Raw genomic sequence first — 22,027 nt, 5'->3', positions numbered from 1 at the left:
TCACAGAACATTATCAGATGAGTGTGCTGGAATCAGCACCAGTCAGCTCCACTGTGGGCAGAGTGTTTGCCAAGGACTTGGACGAAGGCATCAACGCGGAGATGAAGTACTCTATTGTGGATGGGGATGGTGCAGATGCCTTCGCCATTAACACGGACCCCAATTTCCAAGTTGGCATCATAACTGTGAAGAAGGTAATCCAACTCCCTTGCCCGAATCATTTTAATGGCTACTTGAATGCATACTGGATGTAAGGGCTATTGCACTGCTGATACAAATTGTTTCAGATACTCTAATAAATGCTCTTTTCTATTATTTGAAAAAAAAAAGCTCTTACTCCTTTTGCTTATATGTAAACACTATAACTGTTTTAGAGAAAAGGTGGAAGGTCGTAATAAAAATATAACACATACAATTTCTCTAACTAGCTCTTACTTAGCCACTTAAAAAACTGTTACAGCTTAATTCTATAATGGTGTTAATGACTTGATCAATATTTGCACTTGAATAACACCTTTTTTAACTACAATATACCATAAATAACAATAAAACAAACCATAATATTATTTATGAATCAATAAATAACATGCAGAGATATTTTAATTGCTGCTTGAAGATTCATAGATGCTAATTAGACTTGGAAAAGCTTTATCAAACTTAGCTGCCAAGTGATGTAATCACCTGAAACTCCTTCGCTTCATAAGTCACCAAATTTCCAGAATGTATCCTCTGAATGCATTATGGCTTAAAGCACATATGGATATACTCAGCTGGAAGGTAAAATACTTTTTAAAATTCAAATTTTAACATCCTAATAAATACATATCTGATGAAATACATTAATTCAAAAATTCATTGTTCCAATCTCCCTTCTCTATTTTAAGTATATTTAAAAATCCAAGATACATGTAAATTATTCATTCAACAAATATTTGTAGAGTGTCAGGTACTGTTCCAGGCATTTAAGGTAGAGTAAATAAAGCAGCCTCACACAGAAAAAAATGTCATTTATGCAAAAACTAAAAGTGGGCAGAGTCGCAGCCAGCATTGGGCAAACACGGAGGGATGCCCTGGAATGACTTTCAGTGACACCCACATGTGGTGCCCCGGAGACAAGGGAATGGGCGTGGACATGCTGAGGAGAGTGTGCCAAGCACATGGTGGGCAGTGCAAACTGGGACTCCATCTGGTTTATCTCAAGATCAGCAATAGGGGCTGTCAAGGCTGAGGGAGGGGGACACTAAAAGGTGATGGAAAAGGAGAGAAAAGTAACAAAGGGGCCAAATTGTGCAGGATCATATGGCTGATGGAAGGATTTGGGGTTTTACTCTGAGTAAAGTGGGAAATAACTACAGGACTTCAACAGATGCATGACATGACCAGACTTTCATTACAAAAGAACTGCTCTGTAGGCTGCGTTGAGAAAAGACCCTAAAGGGACAAGGCCCACGGAAAGGTTAGGGCAGTAATCCCAGTGAAAGATGACGGTGGCTGGTCTAGGGTTGTGGAACTGGGGCACTAAGAAGTGGTCAGAATCTGGACATATTTTGAAAGTAGGGCTAACAGCACTTCCTAGAGTGGATGGGGACAGGAAAGGCAGAGAGGCTCAATTTAGCAGCAAGAATAGAGTTGCCCATGGATGGAGCTGGAAGGGATCATGCTCAGCGAAATAAGCTAGAAAGAAAAAGAAAAATACTGGATGGACTCACTCACAGCAGGAATTTAGAAAACCTAAATAAGGGACCAGGGAAAAGACTATAAGAAAGAAAAAAATCAAAATCAACAAACAACTATGAACCAGAGATACTCTTTTTGGAGGGGGGGGGATGGGGTCAAAATTGGGGTTGCAATTGTATGGGGAATATAAAAATTAAAAAAAGTAAAAAAAAAAAAAAAAAAGAATAGAGTTGCCATTAACTGAGATGGGGGAAATCTGCAAGTAGAACAGGTGGCAAATACTGGGGTTCAGTTCTAGACCTATTATGTTTGCAAAGTCTGTTAGGCATCCAAGTAAAAATGTGTAGTAGCTGCTGACTATAGGTATCTGCGGCTTGCAGAAGAGTTTGAGGCTGAAAATACAAAGTTAGGAGTCCTAAGCATCAAAATACAGGATGATATTCCAAGGGACTCAGCATAGATGGAGAGGAAAAGAGTGAAATGAGTCCTGTGCATCCCAACATGAAGAAATCAGAAGAGCAAGGACAAGCAAGGAGATTGACGAGACACAGCACAGAAAGAAAATCAAGAGTGTGGGGTGTCCTGAAAGGACTAAAGAAACTGTGTCCAAGAGAAGGAAATGATCGCCTGTGACAAATACTGATGAAGGTCATATAAGAACACTGAAAATTAACCACAGAAATTAAGCACATGAAGGTCATAGGGTGAACCTCACAACTTCAAATGTGGCATTTGAAGTTGTGTTTCAAAAGTGAACATGTTTAGTAATGACCAATCTATGCCATTCCACAGAGTGAACACTGACTTTGAAGCAAAGGATACAGTTCACATGTTTGTCTTGTATTTATTTAAGATGCTATCAAATAAAGCAAAATTACAGCTTTATCAGGTATTCCATCTACCAGAAATCTTAATAACTGGCACACAATGACCTCAAAATAGTGCAGAATGAAGAGATTAACTCTGGAATCATCACTTAAACCTGGATGTAATTTAACCATTACAATATTATTTTATTCTTATCCTTTGAGAATAGCACATGCAGAGTTATAAAAGGTGACCTGTAATAACACCAATTTGATATATGACATAGGATAAAGAACATTTATCTATTATGTGCCCTAACCCAAGTTAACTACTAAAAGTATATTACTTACCACAGCTGGTAACTGAATAAGCTCAAAGCATTATTATTTCTTTAAGGTAAAAACTCTCTAAAAAAATAATCAGGGCCTCCCTGGTGGCACAAGGGGCTAAGACACAGCCTATGAAACTATTTGCAGCCACTGCAGCACAAGTTGGATCCCCAGCCAGGGAGCTACCCACATGGTGCAGCAGACCTCTCCTGGCTTGCCCGCTGCTCCCCTCAGCAGTGGATTTCAGTCAATCTGCCTGTTTTGTTCCCCACTTTGTCTCTGGTGAATCCTCCCACCCCCCACACCTCTGTCTGGCTTGTACCCCAGTTCTTGTATGCATAAATAAATCTTTTTTAAAAAAGAAAAAAAATAAGCAATCAAAAAGAATTTTTGAGGGTCTCAATATACTTTATATTTGATTTTTTTATACCTTAAAATAATATATAAAAATAATTCTAAATAATAACTTAATGTTAATTCATGTCAAATTATTAGAATGTAGCTAGACCTTATTACAAATGTTTCATTTAAAAATGAATGAATTTTAAAAAAATATATTGACTATTATAATGTTGTACCTGAAAAGAACCCCAAAATGTTATTTCTCCAACTCCTTTATTTGGAGAAAAGATTAAACCTCCTAAGACAGAATACTCTTTCATTGTCATTACTAAAACTATATCCATGTTTAATCAAAGCATTTATCAGTTCCTCCAAGGCCTTTTGGATTTCTTCTTCTGAACTTATTAGGTACCAGAAAATGGAATTCAAAAGAGGTCAATAAGTTGGGGAGATGGACAAGTCAATATAATGAATACTTTCGAGGACACTGCTCAATCTATACCTTGGGAAGGGTATTCATTCAGATGCCTCCACACCCATCCTTCTACTTTGTCATTAATAATGTCACATAAAATTGAAACAAAAGCTCTGCTTTTGATTTATTTCCCTAAGGCTTATTCTTTGTCTAAAAGCACATACTTTTTCAAAAAGAGAAATTAAGTTGAATTGATAGATTGGGTCTTCACAAAACCACACTGATTACTACCCAGTATCTTGGGTCTTTTTGGCTTTTAAGTAATCAATCAATTGATTTTCAGTCTCTTAACTTTAAATGCTTGAAAGATAACTTGAAATGTATAATTTTTAGAATATTCTTTATATAAACATGACATACGCGATTCTCCAGACTCCAGCATGCCTTTCCTCTTCCAGCATGCAATAAGTAATTGTTCTAAGTCCATTCTCTGCTTAGACAGGCCACAAAAAGCAAAACTTTTGTATTTCATTGACTCTGAGATGCATGAATTGTAATGTGCATCATTGTTTTATATACCACTTTAAAAAACACTCTAGCCAATTTAAATGATACAGTGCTTTCCTATTCCTTAGTTTATAGTTATTGAAAAAGCTCTTGGAGATGCAGACATATCTGCTTCACTAATATCAAATTTACTCCCTGCTGCTATTTCTGCACCACTCTGCCTACACAAAAACTTTTGTTTCAATGTCAAATCATAGCACAGCCTCTCTGAAAACAATTTACAAGGCAATAAAGTTCAAAACATGTAGTGCCAACAATGCGCAGAACTGAACTGAAAACAACCTGAATGGATTTGTCAAAGTTTGGCTTACAATACAAAATAAAAATAAACTTTGATAACAGAACTAAGGTTACCAGAGGGGAAGAAGATGGAGGATAGGGACAAGGGTGGAAGGGGCCTTTTTTTTTTTTTTTGACAAATAAAAATAAATAAACAAAAGCAACTCTTTGACATAAAAAAAAAAAGTACAGAAACTTTTTGAGAGAAATTTTAATCATTCTAGCCTTTTCAATAAATGGTGCTTCAAAAAAGAAAAAAAAAACCTGGAATCAAATCTCACAAAAAATGAACCCAAAATGGATCCTACAACTAAATATAAAAAACTATTAGTTAAAATCTCTATGACCTTAATTAGACAGATTTCAAAATCAAAAGTGATAAGACAGCAACAAAATTGAGTTTCTTGTCTTCAAAAGTCATAAGATGAAAGAATGGAAAAGCAAATCACATATAGGGAGGAAGTATCTGCAAATCATATTTTTGATTAAAGACTTGAATATAAAAAATATAAAGAATTCTTCAAGAAGATATACAAAGAGGCCCAACATCATTAGGTGTCAGGGAACCGCAAATCAAAAAAGCACAATGAGATACTACTTCACACCCATTAGGACACTAACATCCCCACACTGACAAACTCCAATGACAAGGCAGCAAAGCTACCAGAAAACTCACACATTCCTGGTGGGAATGCAAGACAGTACAGCCGTTTTGAAAACTGGTGGGAAGTTTCCTATAAAGTCAAAAATACACTTACTATGCAATCTTGCAATCCCATCTATGTATTTACCCTATGTGAAGTGAAATGAAAACCTATGTTCTCTCTCTCTCTCTCTCTCTCACACACATACACACACACACACACACACACACACACACACACAAAACTGTATGCAAATACTCACAGCAACTTCATTCATAACTGTCAGAAATTAGAAGTAACTGAAAAGCACCTCTACTGAAACGCTGTCCCTTTAATAAAGGGGAATACTACTTGGCAACAAAAAGGGACAAACTATTCCTTCATACAGCAGATGGATGGATCTCATAGGCATCATGCCAAGTGAAAGAGACCCTATTTGAAGCACTACACATAGAAGGACTGCATTTACATGACATGCTTGCAACAGGGATAGAACATAAATCAGGGGTTTTTCAAGGGAGGATTTGGTTACAAAGGAGTACAAGGCAGGAAGTAACAGGTGATGGGAACTGTTCTCTCTCTTATCATGGTAGAAATGTGACTATGCATTTGTCAAAACCCATAAAACTTTACACTAAAAGATGAATTTTAATGTATATAAATTACACATTTTTTAATACATCATAACAAATTAGAAAAAAATGACTTCAAATTAAAAGGAAAACATATTTTGCTGAGCTCAAACCTAACATAAACAACAGCATCCACTTGGGGTTACCCTTATATAAGAATTTTAAGAGTCTATAATATAATTTTTGAGGAAAGACCATACCCAGAGTAAGTACAAATAAAATAAACTGGTAATGTAATTCCTTCAAATATATTGTAATCTGAATGGCAGATTTGCCTGTTTATGAAAAGTTTACCTTCTAACCATTTCTGAGAAAAGGTTGCCAGTTTACATGGGAAATGCTGACTCCATAAAACAGGGCCTACAAGCCACAGCACCAAGTAAGTGGCAGAACAGGGAGTGACCCAACCACAGCCACCAAACAAACCAAAGCTTACGTTAGTTTGAAATAACAAATTGAGTTAAAATCATTCCTACCGCTGTTGGTTTCTCCATGTTTATTTTTAAACATGAAATGTGCTGACATTTTTATGAAATGAAAGAAGGAATAAATGTTTAGCTAGAAAAATGTAAATCACTGTCAAGATACATGTGACTTTTAAGCTTTAGTAACTGCTTTGCCATCCACTGTAATTATTTCACAGGACTGACTTTCCATGATATTTTTTTCATTCTTGATGATGTTTTGAGATAATTGTTGCTTAAAACATGTAAACATTTCAGTCATTTAAAAAAACAGAAATGGGCTATTCTTTTTTTAATAATTTATTCTATTTATATATATTTTACATCATTCTTCATTTTTTCTCAAGTGTAGTCCCCATAAAATTCCCACCACCAATTCACCTGTGCACCATCACCATAGTCCCTTCTTTTTTTTTTTTTTAAGATTTATTTATTTACGCATACAAGAGCTGGGGTACAGGCCAGAGATGCAGGGGGGGTGAGAGGATTCACCAGAGACAAAATGGGGAACACTGTATTTCTGGCAGAGTGACTGAAATACACTGCTGAGGGGAGCAGTGGGTGAGACAGGAGAGGTCTGCTGTGCCATGTGGGTAGCTCCCTGGCCGGGGATCGAACTTGTGCTGCAGAGGCTGTGGATTGCTTCATAGTGCGGCGCTTAACCCCTTGCACCAGCAGGGAGGCCCCTGTTCCTTCTTAAGAGATAGTATTCAAGTTCACTTTCTGCCCTAAAATATTTAGACAAAAAACATTTTGAAGGTAGAGATAGATCCAAAAAAAAAAGGAACAATCAAAAATCATGTTATGATATGGTCACTGACAAAGTTAAAATTTTGTAGATGAGCCTGAATGAGAAATTTGAAAATCTAGACCAGCATTTCTACTGTTAGACCAAGAAATATGTCAGCTTAGTCCAACCTCTGAGCTCTCTGGCTCTCAGTTCCTTCAAGTGTAAAATGGGGCACTGGATTATGTTTTTAAAAGAGGTGGCTTATGGCAAATTAAATATACAAATATTGATCTGATATAATACCCAGAAAAACCTTATCATGTACTTATGATGGTTTCTTGGAAAAATTCATTATTGCCTTTTTACTCAAGGAAAAAAACATGTAAGGAAGAAAATAGAAATGCCAAGGCCAAAGTTGTATGGCTATTCTGAAACAGGAATGAATTCTCAATTATCATGACCTCTTTTCAAATGAACTGCAAGGCGACGGTGCTGGTTAAAGAAATGATGCATTAAAGCCAGCCTGCCTAGAGGATGGTGACCTTCTTCATCAGCAAACAGGCATCCTTCACTATCTCTAAAGCATCTAGCATCCTCCTGCCTTCTTTGCCCAACTTGCGATTCTTTGCCCAAAGGACACTAAGACTGAAGAACTACGCCTTTTTTCCTATGACTCTTTTCACCATTCTAATGACTATGGGGTCTTCCTGCCAGCCACCATACTGGCCACCCTTTTGGACCCTGATGTATCTGCTCATGTCTAACCAGTTTTCCTGGATTACTTTTCAGCCCCTGAGTTTTGAAAGCAAGAAAAGCTACACTTTGAAAGTGGAGGGAGCCAATCCTCACCTAGAGATGCGTTTTCTGAGCCTCGGCCCATTTCAGGACACCACCACGGTACACATCAGTGTGGAAGATGTGGATGAGCCGCCTGTATTTGAGCCTGGCTTTTACTTTGTGGAGGTACCTGAGGACGTGGCGATTGGAACAACGATACAGATCATTTCTGCCAAGGACCCAGATGTGACCAACAACTCGATCAGGTTTTTTCACAAATTTCGCCTTTTCCTTGTTTTCTGGACTCTTCCCTTCCCTTGAATATAATTTAATATAACTTTTTCCCTTTGCTTCTTCCATCCCTGGAGAGTCTATCTCTTTAAGTTCTTTCTGTTTAAATAGCATGGCCTTTTCATGTAACTTCAAAGTATCATCATGTCTATAGCTCACTTTGTATACGTTCCATACATGCCCCCCGCAACTTCTCAATCATGATCCTACTGACATTTCAAGTTGGATCATCCTTTGTTGCAGGGGCTATTTATATATGTTGTACAATGTTTAGCAACATCTCTGACCTCTACCCATTAAATGCTAGTAGCACCCCTGAGCTGTAACAACCTAAAATGTCCCCATATATTGCCAAATGCCAGAGAGGCTGCAAAATCACCCCTAGTTGAAAACCACCAATTCAGATAAAATACAGACACATAGATATCAAAGCACTGATAGCATAAAAATTGTTGAATCTTAGCGGTGAATATAAAGTTAATCGCTGCACATTCTTTCAATTTTTTTGAAACTGACGGTTGTTTTGAAAATGACATACAATACCTATCTCCATGTATCGTACAAAGAACATACATATTTCCCATATGTTATCCATATACTATAGAAAGGCATAGAAACTACTGCTGTGCTCAATGGCTTCCAGGCCCTGTAAACTGGCCAAATAGGACTTTCTACCTATTGCAAATCCACGCATGGTCACTCTAAAACATGTTTTGAACTAGAAGATTCCAACCAAGCTGTTTCCCTCTCAAGGTAGGAAGGAGAGCTACTCTTACATTTGCTATCAACTCTGGAGCCAACATGCAAACAGCTGGCAGCAGGTTGATACCTCAACCTGGCAGAGCAATCGCCAAGCCTCTGAAGCTCAACACAAAGGATCAGGATTCCGAGGCTGTCTGAGGCCATCTGTCGCATTAATTGTTGAAAGCCACAGTCAAATGGGTCTGGGGTTTTAGTGCGGATAACACACTTTAAACACACTCCAATTTATCAAATGCCTGTTCTGTCAACAGGCTACTTCCCTCACCTGGTGCTATTTTGCATTTAATGAAAATGTGCTTTTGCAGTTAACTAGTATACTTCTCTCCTGAGAATATCCATACTGGAGAAAATTTGCTTCCTCTACCCAGTTAGAAAACATTTCACATTTTCAGGCATTAAGATAGCTAAAATGATTTTGTTTGAATTCTGATATTTGATTTTCAGAAGGTAACTAATCTTTCTGTTATGAGTTATAACGACTTTATTGGAATGCTACCTCAACCATAAGCTTTTTAGTAAAAGGCAAAGATTTATTCAATCTGAATAAATCAGTGTACAACCTTAAACTTTTTAAATGTGTAACAGGAGGGGAAGAATTTAATGAAACCATCTTATCCCCAAAACAACCACAACATAAATGAAACAGATTCTATTTAAACTTATATATTCAGAAGCCAAGATATAGATCTCTCCTGATCAATCTATCTAGTCATATTGGAGAAGATATTGTGAGGAAAAGTTTTAGAATAAAACTTTATGAAGGCAAAATGTTTGAAATAAAACAAGCACAACCTTGAAAAAACAGATTCTATTTCCAAAACAGTCAATCCAAATACCCAATGAAAACTTCCACACCTTCTGTCCAGTTCTGACTCTGGACTCTGGTAAGCACTAGAAACAGAGTCCTATGAGGAGTCACATGACTATGTGACAAGCCAAAGAGAATGCACCCAGGTAGCCACACACACACACACACACACACACACACACACACACACACATATCCCAAGAGTCTATCTGCAGTATTGAGAACTAAAGCCAGTATCTCAAGATATCTAAAATGAAGGAAAAACACCAGCAGGCCCAGATCCACCAGCAAGGGCAAAATGAGGTATAGAAAATGAAGGAGTCCTGCCTGTTTAACAGAAAATGCTGCTTCAGATGACGGGTCAGTTGAAAACTCTGTTGGGCGACGTGGTGCAGCACATCCATAATGAAGTCCCCGTCTGTTCTGACAGATCCCAGTCAGGAGGAATCCAAGAGTGAACAGGCTAGAGACACAGAAATTACTATGGGGCAGGGCTGTGAGTCCTGAGGGAGAAACTGAAAGAACAAGGAAACAGCTACAGTCCTGAATATTCAGGCACAGGGGCAAAGCAGAATCCCACTTACCACAAGTGGGGGTAAAACTCTACGTATTTCGATGCAAAGAGGGAACAACACTAATATTGCCATCTACAAGGTTGGCATGGTTAGCAGAATCCCTCAGGGACACAGATGCATCCTGAACCACAACATCAGGGGTCCTGGACTCTCAGAGGGAAAAGCATCTAAAAGTTAAATCTCTATCATTTCATAAATTGATTTGGGAATTACTACCCTATGCTATCTTTCCCCAAAAATTGCTTATATTATCCTTATTTTTTCCATGAAAGTTATTTTCTTTTTAAAGAATTTGCATGTTAGCTTGACTAATTCATTTCTGCATTTTTACAACAAAAAATAAAATGAGATTTATATTCCTAGAAAGAAAATACATATTAAATCACCCCCCAAAAAAACCAACCTATCTCCTGAAGATAAAATGTTACGGATAGGGCCTCCCTGGTGGTGCAGCAGGTTGAGTGCTGCGCCGTGAAGCTGTCCGCAGCCTCTGCAGAATGGGCTCGATTCCTGGCTGGCCAGGGAGAAACCCACATGGTGCAGCAGACCTTTCCTGCTGCTCCCCTCAGCAGTGACCCATTGCTCCCCTCAGACCCACTGCTCCCCTCAGCAGTGTCTTTGGCCCATCTGCCTGTTCTGTTCCCCACTCTGTCTCTGGTGAATTCTCTCGCCCTCCCGTGCCTCTAACTGTACCCCAGTTCTTGTATAAATAAAAATCTTTAAAAAAAAAAAAACTTAAAAAAAAATGTTATAGATAAAGGGCCATTTAATTTTTTTAAACACTTTTAGAGCTTTTATAATCTTTCTAGAAAACTGGTCATCACTTACTAGTAAACCCCAAAACTAAGTCTCCAGATTTAGCTACTTGTATGTGAAAAATACAACGCTTGAATCTCCTAAATTTTTAATAAATGCTCAAGAAATTTCTGGCAAGCCAGCCTCAGAAGCATTTGGCAGCTGAAATAGGTTTCTGCTGGTGTGGAAACAGCCTGCCCTCCTGTGCCACCCTAAGGTGACTTTCGCATGGGTGGCTTCTGCGAGCTTGCCCTACTCCCAGATTCCGAGACTGCCCCCCACCAAGCAGAAGAGCAAGGTGCCTGATTAACACTAGTTTTGTGTGTCAACATTAGGCCAATTCTGCCCCTGCGAGGTGAGACTATCGGTATTTCAGTTGCCCCAACGCTCCCATTTTCTATCTGTAGCTACACCTTCCATTTGTTCTGCTGCCTTCCGAAAATTGGCACGGCCTCCCAGTCCAAGAATTGAAAGCTACGATTGCCGCAATTCAAGCCTCAATCCAGGCCTCGGGTGGGAAGCAGAAAAGGGATTCCACCCCTCGGGGAGGCGGCTTCTCCCAGGCAGGGTCTCGGTGTTACCGGAAGGTGTGTCACCAGACACTAGTACTGTCGAGGGCCCTGCCAGCAAATTATTTCTATCACTCCAGCTCCGAAGCAGCTGCCTCATTTACTATGGTGGTGTAGGTTTGAGTGCAGAGAGCTGGCTCGTCACAGGCCATCTCTCCCCTCAGCATAATGCCCATGACTTGGAGAGCTGCCCAGGGGAGCGCTCTAAATGACTGGCGTCTCTCCTGGGTGGGTGCTGAAAGAAGAGACCGTCATGAGCCAACCAGCATTCTTTTTTCTATGATAAAATTCAACTTTTAAAATGGCCAGTAAACTTCAAAACTAAAGCACCCATTGCACCCAGGGAAAAAAATAATGCTCCAGTTAATTTTAAGTGAACTTTGTAGGTATGTGTTTGCTTGTTATTAAAATGTCAACTGTTTTCTATCACAGCTTAATCTAGCTTTAAGAGGAGTTCAAGTTTGTTTCTTTAAATAATCTCATTCCTTCTGGTGCAGTATGGCAGCACGGCCTGCTGGTTAGGCACAGGAAGCTGAATGGGGCTGCCTGGACCTGACTCCAGCTGTGTGACCTTGGGCAAACGACTCAACCTCTCCACACCTCAGTGTCATTACCTGTAAAATGGGGATGATAGCAGTACCTTCCATAGGGTTATTGTGAGGCTTAAATGCATCAATATATTCGTAACTGAAATGATTCCAACTTCCCTAACCCTTAGTGGTCACCTTTCATTTTAATTCCTCAACCCCTGAACAGCCATCCTGAATCTCCACAGAAAAGAACATTTGAAACAAAACATTTTATCAAACATATATACATAGGTATGTATGTGTGTATGTGTATATATATATATATATATATATATATATATGCTGTGATGCACAAGTTTCAAATACATGCCATCAATATTTACCCTCAGTACACATGATAGTCTGACATGCATATATCCTATTCTATTCCATTATTTTTCAACTCTGATTATAACCCACTATACTAATTTCTTTAACCTGCAGTTTGAAAAACAATGCACTAAAGAAACCTCCTAGACCCATCAAGATGGCAGTGCCCCAGTTTTAACAAATTGAAGATATAAACTGCAATAGCTGGCAACTTTAAATAGGATTTTGAATCAAATATATCACAATAGTGTGTGTGTGTCTATATATATATGTCTATATATATATGTGTGTATATATATATAGACACACACACATATATGTATTTGTGTTTCAAATCTTAACTTACTAGCAAACTGTTAGCTGTGGAACTGTATGAAGATGACTTAACTTCTCTAAGCCTTAGTTTCTTTATCTGTTAATTGAGATCATACAAACTGCCAAAGAGGTCATAAGAATTAAAAAAGAAACTATGAATTAAGTACATAGTAAAATCCCTGGTATTCAATATATGGTAGCTAGTATAATTACTGATCTCTACCAAGGGCTACACAAGTTTCTCAAAATGCTTTTAATCATGGCTACACATCAAAATCCCTAGAGAGGGTTTTAAATATGCAGATGCCTTGCCCCCACGCGTGAATCTGAGTTCACACAGAGAGTCAGATTGCCAAATCAGATTCAGAACAGGAATTATAAAAGGGAATTGCAGAATTTACCCAGAACCAAGTTAATTAACGCCTCAGAGGATAAAGACAGCGGCAAAATATGGGCCAAGCATTCTTTCCTTGCAGGGTATGAAGCCATCAAGTGCAAGGGCCTATAAATAGACTTATTTTCCTATAAGGACATACATTGGCCAACACCGGACATGAGTGGTGTAAGCAATGGATAAAGCACATTGTCTGAACAGGAGGAGACATTTGGGTTATGGACATCTGCCTTTATACCCCATTAATTGCATAAATCACATGATATTTTCCTGCAAGCTGTGCCCTATAAATTCGTAAAATTAGATTTATTTACAATAAGCAACCTAGACAGACCTGGTTCACCCTGCTATTTGTATTCAATAGGAAAGAACTCTCCAGCTAGTTAGTTAATACTATTATTGTATTTGCCAGAGGATTGGTCATCAGCATCTTTACAAAGGGCCACATGCAAATCTTTCCTTCTCATAGGAATACTAACTACAGAGACTAGAACCACAGAGGTTATCCTTTCCAGTTCCAATTTAGCATGTCAGACCTTATTTTAATAGAATTTGTTTTGAACAAAGATATGTAGGGTTGATATTCAGTATCCTAAAAACTTCAGGATAGTTTAAGGCTTTAAATAGCTACAATCGATCTTTAAATCGCATAAAACTTCCCTGATGCTTTGACACCCTGATTTCAACTTATGAATAAGGAAATTGAAGCAATAATCATTTTTTCTAGTTTTGTTGGGCATTGGGGGCTTGGGGAAAAGGCTTGATTTTGCTAAAAGAGCAAAGCCAGTCTGGGCTTCCCCTGGTGGGGCAGGCGGTTGAGCACTGGGCTGCAAAGCTGCCAGCAGCCTCTGCAGCGCCGGTTCAATCCCTGGCTGCCAGCGAGAGTCCCACATGGCACGACAAACCTCTCCTGCTGCGCCCACTGCTCCCCCCAGCAGTGTATTTCTTCGTCAGTCTGCCTGTTCTGTTCCCCACTCTGGCTCTGGTGAATTCTCTCACCCCCCTCCCCACCCCATGCTTCTGACTGTACCCAGTGCTTGTATAAATAAATAAATAAATCTTCAAAAAAAAAAAAAGAGCAAAGGCAGTCTTCTAAGTACCATAACTGAGAACTAGACCTACTTCACACAGTGAGCACTGAATTCTTTCATATGACACTCTGAGCTATGTTTATCCAAATAAAATAAGGTATTTTTAATTTGTGATTCTGGCAGATATTCCATTGACAGAAGCAGCGACCCTGGAAGATTCTTCTATGTTGACATCACAACAGGTGCCCTGATGACGGCAAGACCTCTTGATCGGGAAGAGTTTTCCTGGCATAATATCACAGTCCTTGCTATGGAAATGAGTAAGTGACACAGTAAGCTAGTCTCCGCGTAGCGACTAACAAATGTAATAAACATTGTAGAAGGTGAAGCTTATTGGAGAAAAATTAAATTCTTTATAGAAGGTAGCAGAAAACATGGCTTAAGCTTGTAAGTGAATGCTCCTGTATACCTAGGCCTATACTAAGAAATGAAAATAAGCCAAAGCCGTTAAAAAAAAATAGCATCCTTAAGGAGCTAGACTTTTTTATATGAGGGAAGGGGTGATTCCTGAAAGTCTAAGAGGTTCCAATCTTTAATAAGGTTGGGAATGCACAACTAGTATAAATTATCATTACGGGATGAAAGGAAGCATTTAGAATATATCACCCTTATTGTACACACAAATACAAAGACAGATGAGAAGTCAATGCATCTTACAATAAAAGGCAGATTTATTAATACAATACTTATATATGGAATGGAAAGTAAAAATTAAACTAACATATTTATTATAAATTTAACAAAAAAATAATATATAATGCTAGGCTCAAACGTTTTTTTATAGTAATGATGGTAAAGGTCTAAAGAAATGGCAGACCCTAATGTGGTAACAGAAGTATATACAGCCATTCAGGAGGACCATCTAACAATTAATCTCTTGTTTTAAGATTCTCCAAATTATTCAAACGTTTTCTCTCAAAAATTCTACTTCTAAAAATTATCTTAAGAAAATAACCATAGATCTCAACAAAGATTTGTATATCAGAAAGTCCACTACAATGTTATTTTAAAATATCGAGTGACAGGAATTATCTAAATGTCTAATAATAGATGGACTGAAGAAAGTATAGTACAACCATCAGGTAAAGGAGATTGTCATATAAATATTATTACCCATGCTTTCAATGTATATTTTGGTGACACGGGATAATCTGGCCCTAAAAATTAAGTTCTAAATCCATTTTTTTTTTAAATTTTGCTTAACTGCAATTTGTGTGTGTGTCTATATGTGTAACTCTGTATTTTGAAGACATGTAATATTATATAGATCATATAATGGATATCTCTGGTGGTGGTGTGGATCATATTTAAAACATATTTTTCTGGAATTTTCATTATTCATGTTATAAACAAGTACCACTGTCATAACAGAAAATAATTTAAATATGTTGGCACTTTCGGTAATCAAACAATAGAAACAGGAGGAAAACATGGTAGACCATAGCTATTTTTAAGAAAGAAAAGAAGAAATGGAGCAGAAGAACAAGGCCATTCCAGGATTTTATAAAAAAAATATTTACTAAGAGTAATTCCTGTGTCTTATAATTTCTATTTTGTCTTCTTGGGATGATGACCAAAACAGAGAAAAACAGAAGGGACATGACTGGTGCTGTGAAATTGTCTTTGGGTGACAGTGCCAAGTAAAAGACAGACCAAAAAGCCACATTTCCCCATGAGTAACTATGAGTAACTTCTGCCCCAGCCAAAGATATGGATTTGGGGTCTATTTGATCCCGTAATATCCCCTTAGTCCCTAAGCAGAAATAAATGTGCAATGTTATCTGTATTCCAGTGAATAACTTGAAACCTTTTGAAACAGAATTCAAAGAACTGATTATTCTACAGGAATAAAGCCAAGCAATGCCACACAGTATGCATTCGATTAGAAACGGGCTGTTTTCAAGCCTGGAATACAGAATTGACCTGCCTTTAATTCCAGAACCTGAAGTATGAGCCAAGTGAGAGGTTCAAAACCTCTTTTTAAGATTCATTTTGTGATACCGGCTCCCCAAATTGAGTCTCCTCCTCCCCCTCATCCTCATGCTATCACACACCCTCTGACACACACCTCCCTCTGTCCGCACCACCTCTGTTCTGGCCACACATACATCCTGTGCTCATGTGCCCACTTCCATGCATTTTGCCTTTTCCTTTAAAAACCAGACCACCAGGTAAACACATGTGCCAGCGCAGAGCCGGTGTCTGTCATTACTTGGACCCTCCTCAACTTTACCTTCTTTGTGCTCTCTTTAGACAACCCTTCCCAGGTTGGAAGTGTTTCTGTCACAATCAAAGTCTTAGATGTGAATGACAATGCTCCCGAGTTCCCCAGATTCTATGAAGCTTTTGTCTGCGAGAATGCCAAAGCCGGGCAGGTAAGGCAGCCTGTGAGGCTCGCACCTTGGTGACCCCCAACATCAGGAAACAACTGTTACAGAGAACCAATTTTGCCATCAAAGACATTTAAACTAAGTTTACAAAAGAGTCCCCAACCCCAACTTCTGTGTATCATGTTACAATCTTTTATTTGTTCTGGCAATGGTTTGGAGCCATTTGTTCACGGCCTCTTGACAGTAGTGTGATCAGGGAAGGCCAATGCGATGCACAGGCCCCCGTGACAGGGAGCTACCCACCTCGTCACTGATGTGTACAGAATCAGTTGTGATAGCACATTCCGGGTCCTGAAAGTGAGGGGCGACAAAGATCAGGGAGACAGCCTTCTCTTTGCCTGAGTGTAACACTAACCCCTGGAAATACTGGCAGTAGGGAAAGCTTATTTTTCATGTCTTCCCATCTCTAGTTCTTAACTTCTGGCATCAGGTTCCCTGTTTAGGGACGGCTGCCTTATTCTCAGAATGCTTTGTTACCTAGAAATCACCTATTCTGTCCCCCCTCCATGAAAATACCCATTTTCTTGGAATTGTTCATGTCAGGCAAGTTTTGAGAGGACAAGAAGCTGAAGGAACAAATTTGAAATAACTATAGTTCCACACTCTTCACACATGTCTGCACATTTTTGAAGTATGTTTTTAAACCTAAATAAGTATTTGGCTGATCAGATTCCAAAGTGCTATAACTGAGGAATATCCAGAATGCTGCTTAGTATGGCCCTTCAGGAGTATGTCGGCCTGCTGCCCACCCCGCCCCCAGGAAGTCCCCTCCATGCCTCGGGTCACACACCTTCTCCTGCTTCTGCTCTCTACTTATGACTTGCCAGATTCCCCAGCAGCCCTAACTAATTTCCCCTGGTGTATGTCCTGTGATCCTGTGATTCTGGTGCAGGGAAAATAGGTCAGGAAAGTTTAAATATGCATGCTGAGTGTGGGAAGTGCATATTTTTAAGGCAAGGATTCATGCCACGGTAACGTGGGCCTCTGGCTGTAAGAAGCTTTTGCTTTCATTCCTCCCTCACCTGGAACTTAACCCCAGCATCTAGCTGCACAACCAAAGCTTCTAGTTGCTTCCTAAACTCACCAAAGATTGACCCAACACATCTCTACCACCCTACTCTGCCAAAGTAAAAAAGGATTCCCATCCCCAGAAGAAAGATGTATCCTGTAGTGATTCTCACCTACACTCAGCATCCATTAACTCTGGAAACTTTTTGCAATGGTAGCACTCCTAAAAATTTTTTTCAACAAGCCTAGGATAATTCTACTTTCATATCTATTGAATTTCCAGTCTAGAAAGACCTGAATACTATGCAGCCAATAAAAGTTATAAATAAGACTTCACAGTGTAAGAAATGATCTGTGTCATATTAAGTTAAGACGGAGTATGAAAACTTGATGTGTGTGCTTGTGGTTCTGCAAAATGAAGCTTGGGAGGCAGGATGCACAAATAGCAATAGTTTCTGTGCTTAGGTGAGTTTAGAGTGAGGCAGTTTGAGTCTTTATTGTGATAATTTTTCCTATTATACAATTGATATATATTGTATGTGATACATAAGATTCTGTCCATGTAGGATTATAATGTGACAAATATATAGCATGTGACAAGAGGCTCATTTTTAATCTATAATAAAGAGGGTGCTAAATAAGTAGCACAGTAACTCAACCTCCCCACCCAAAAATACAAAGTGTTTTCTTTCTTAAATAGAATAGAAGGAGTTGCATTTTGACAGATGACAGCGCTTTAACCACCTCTCTTATTTTTGGAGCAAACAGACGCATCCCCATTTCTAAATACATCTTTTAATGGTCTGTTATACAGTCCTTCGAAGAACAGTTAAAGTGTGATTTAAAGTTCAGATCAGGCACCACAAATCTGTCTTATCTGTCATCTTTAGCCCAAGGTACTAAAAAGCCTACCCTTCGATTTTATCTCTGGGGCATATTTTAAAGATGTTCAAAAGCACACAGCTCAGTGGGCATGTCTGGTTTCTAAAGAAGCAGGTCTCCTTGCACAAGACTTGCTGGGCATTGTAGTCCTCTTTGCCATTGCCAAGTCAGGAGGAAACCTGTAAAGCCTGCAGAGAACTCAGACCACATACTCGGGTGCAGAATGAAGCCTTCCAAACAGAGTGTTGCATGGCAGCAGGGCTGAGGAAGAAATCTGACCTACCAGGAGATTGGAGAGCAGGAGAGCAGGCCACGCTCCCACCGCAGACCCAGAGAGGCAGTGTGCCCACTCACCCGGCCTTCAGGGCTCTGGTTAACTGGCCAGTGCTACACAGCAAGGGCCCAGCTCACCAATATACATGAATGATTTCACAGGTCAAGTGTTCCAAAATGACTTGTCCAGCTATGTTTTCAATACATAGTCGCCTACTTATAGGATCCAACAGGAAATATGGGTGGGGCTGGGGCGGCAGGCTGGCCCTCGTGTATAAACACTAATCCTAAGCCTGACTGAGGGGCAAGTTCATCTTCAGTGCTCCCTGGCCCTCCTCCTTTATTGCAAGTCTGTTGCTCCGATCATTACAGCCAACAGTGGCCAGCTGCCAGATGGGTTCTCCAAGAGGCACACCCTCAGAGAGTTTTGGTGTAAGATATTAAGGAATAATCTTGGAGAGTAGGTCTGTGGAAGGAAAGGACCTTTGCAGGACTGTGCAAGAGAAGTGCAGCTGCGATGCAGACCCACTAACAACCTTGGATGACTGCGCAGCTTTTAGAACCAGTTTCCCCAAGCTGAGATGGGACGGCCAGGCCTTTATACTGTCACCTCAGCCACTGGGTGTCGGTTGCCCTTGGAAAGATGGGGTGACTATGAGCAGGTGGCTCTCAGCAACTGATGCAATCCCAGGGGCTGAGAAGAGAGGGCTGGGGCATCAAGTCCTTCATCGTAGGTGAATCTGAGCAACAGTGCCCCCCAGATGGCCCGTGGCTGGGAGTGTCCCCCTCCATTATTTAATCGGCAGCATATTGGGAGGGCAGCATTACTTCCTTAATTCACAGATGAAGATGTACAAACTAAGCAGCCCACCTGGGCCCTCAACCTGACCCTTGATGTGCCGGTGGCCATCCTGGCAGCATCGTAAGTGGCTCTTAACAGCAGAGTGTGGCACCTTCAGGGTGAGGCCCAAGGGAGGTGGGAGAAGCCTGGGTTATTGGGTGGTTAGGGGCACAAACACATAGGAAGATCACCCTCTTGACTCTTTTCTATCTCCCCTTCCCCAGAGCCAGCCTGGGGCGTTTCCGTTGTGTCCTTTGCCCTACTCCCTTCAGCAGCTGCTCACTGTGCTCTTCACAGCCTTCATGGCAACTTGCTACATCGAAAAGCACCAGGAAAGAGGCATGAAGCCTCTTCAGCCAAAAGAGCTCAATCAGCAGCTTCCTCCCACTTGCTCTCATCAGCCCAAACCTTTCTTGACTCTATGCTGCTCAATATATCCCACCTTAGGGGGTCTTATGCTCTACACCACATCCAGTGCCCCTTCCTGCCAACAAGTGACTGCCCGCCAACCCATCCCCTCGCGCATGTCCCCTTAACCTGCCATGGTCAATGATGACGTGTCTGCTTACTTCTCCTCTAGATATTGGTCGTTTTAAAATAGGGGCTTCTCAAAGACAGCAATTTGATCTTGAAATGTTAACCCAAAAGTGAGGTGAAGTAGGAGAGGACAAAAAATTGGGAGACAAGTAGGATTTTGTGCCATCCCTGAATTCTTTTTCCTCAGTCTTCTATTTACACTGCCCCCAAGTGGCTGGGCTGAGTGTGAGAATGTCATGTTGATGTCTGCCATCTGAGGTATTTAGGTAACATCTACCCTGAGCCTGTTAATGTGCTCAGGCCCAACAAAAACTCAAACTGGACCCTGAGTTGTATGACGGCATGAAGACCTTCCAGGTAAGTTTCACCATGGCCTTCTTATTACGGAAAACAATCTGTTAGTGGATTTCACTGGGCCCTGAAACCTTCTCTTTTGGCTCCAACTCCTGATGTCATGCCCTTCCCTCAGCTGATCCAGACGGTGAGTGCAGTGGACCAAGATGACCCTCGCAACGGGCAACACTTCTACTACAGCTTGGCTCCCGAGGCTGCGAACAACCCCAACTTCACAGTCAGGGACAACCAAGGTAATCAGGTGGATAGCTGGCTGTGGGTGCTTCTGTATGACTTGGGTTAGATGCTTCGGGTGCTATACCCAATTGCAAGCAGTGTCAAAGGTCACCTGCTCTTTCACAGCAGGGAAGGCAGCATTGCAAATCTGTGGTATTTTTTAAAGTTCTGTTTGACAACATCAAAGAAAAAGAATGTCCTCTGCTGATTCTGAAACTTTTATTCAGTCAGTCAGCTCACAAATGTTTTGCGTGCGTGCTCTGCACCACTGCCTAAGGCAGGTGGAAAAGACCTTCCTTCATTCCCAGACAGCAGCCATGTTTCCATGAGAAGAATCTGAGCTGACAGAACATGAACTAGATGAAGAGAAAAATCTGAGGGGACATTTCTAACCAAGGACAAAGGGGTGAAGAGCTCCCAGAACAAAAGGCAGACAAAAGCTAAGTAATTGCAAAGGATAAATATGGGATCACAGAGTAATTTCAGCACAGAAACAATTACTTTAGAATGATTTAGAAAGATGCACCCTGTGGGGCTCCCTATTCCACAATATGCTCCCCACTATAGCTTTGCTGGAATGGAATCCTAGAGCCCTCTTTAGGGGATCAGCTAAGGGGCTACAGACCTACCATACTCTTCACTGGGCACAGAAAGGGGGGAATTTTGTTCTCTAGCCAGATGATTTTCAAAGAAAGGTCAGAGCAAGCGCATAAATAGTTTAATTCTGTCCAGCGAACCCTTTCTGTTGCTAACTCGGCCACAAACGAGTGATCTGACCTTGGGGAGGCTCTTCTCTGGACCGCAGTAGTCTCAGTTTCATTCCAATTCTATAGTTTACCACTTCACAACAGTCTAAACAAAGAGTCACAAAAAGTTACGGTCAGGGAAGCCTGGTCTTAGTCTCAAATGTCAATTATTTGAGATGTAAAGTATTAATTCCACCCCATGATACTCTTCTGCTATTAAACTTGTGAATCTCAAACCTGTTTTCTTCTCAATTGAAAGCATTCTTCTCAGCCATCCCTTCACTCTCCTACATGTAATCATAAAATCGCTCTGATAATTCTGGAAGGGCAATATAAATTATAAAGACAGAAGTACTGAAATCAAATGTCCCGGGACTATTATCAGATCAAATTTTGAACTGCTCATCCACCTGCTTCACAGGAAAACCCTTCCTACAAAACATGGTGTTAGCCCCTACAGAAATGGCTTTGAAATGGAAATGAAGGGGGAAAACTAGCACACCAGGCAGTTTTCTCAAATTTTTAGCTTAAGAGTTACCGTGTTCCTTCTACTCTGGTATTTGCCAGAATCAATACAGAAACAACATGGAATAAAATGCTACAAATTTCTTGAAGATG

General features: G+C 40.1%; 1 protein-coding gene and 1 long non-coding RNA gene across 2 annotated transcripts in view; one reads left to right on the top strand and one right to left on the bottom strand.

Moving 5' to 3' along the window:
• CDH20 (cadherin 20) overlaps positions 1-22,027 on the top strand; it is a 198,081-nt gene that overhangs the window by 167,495 nt on the left and 8,559 nt on the right. Inside the window, exons 6-10 of the mRNA XM_054694004.1 lie at positions 7-194; positions 7,676-7,929; positions 14,286-14,422; positions 16,416-16,537; positions 20,563-20,680. Of these exons, the coding sequence (XP_054549979.1) occupies positions 7-194; positions 7,676-7,929; positions 14,286-14,422; positions 16,416-16,537; positions 20,563-20,680 (819 nt within the window). The remainder of the gene's footprint in view (positions 1-6; positions 195-7,675; positions 7,930-14,285; positions 14,423-16,415; positions 16,538-20,562; positions 20,681-22,027) is intronic.
• Positions 1-22,027, bottom strand: part of LOC129145581 (uncharacterized) — a 49,631-nt gene that overhangs the window by 20,171 nt on the left and 7,433 nt on the right. The window lies entirely within an intron of this gene.

Source organism: Talpa occidentalis, unplaced genomic scaffold (genome assembly GCF_014898055.3).
Source record: "Talpa occidentalis isolate TD23 unplaced genomic scaffold, MPIMG_talOcc4v2.1 talOcc4.13, whole genome shotgun sequence".
NCBI lineage: Eukaryota > Metazoa > Chordata > Mammalia > Eulipotyphla > Talpidae > Talpa > Talpa occidentalis.
This window is presented reverse-complemented; position numbering and strand designations above follow the sequence as displayed.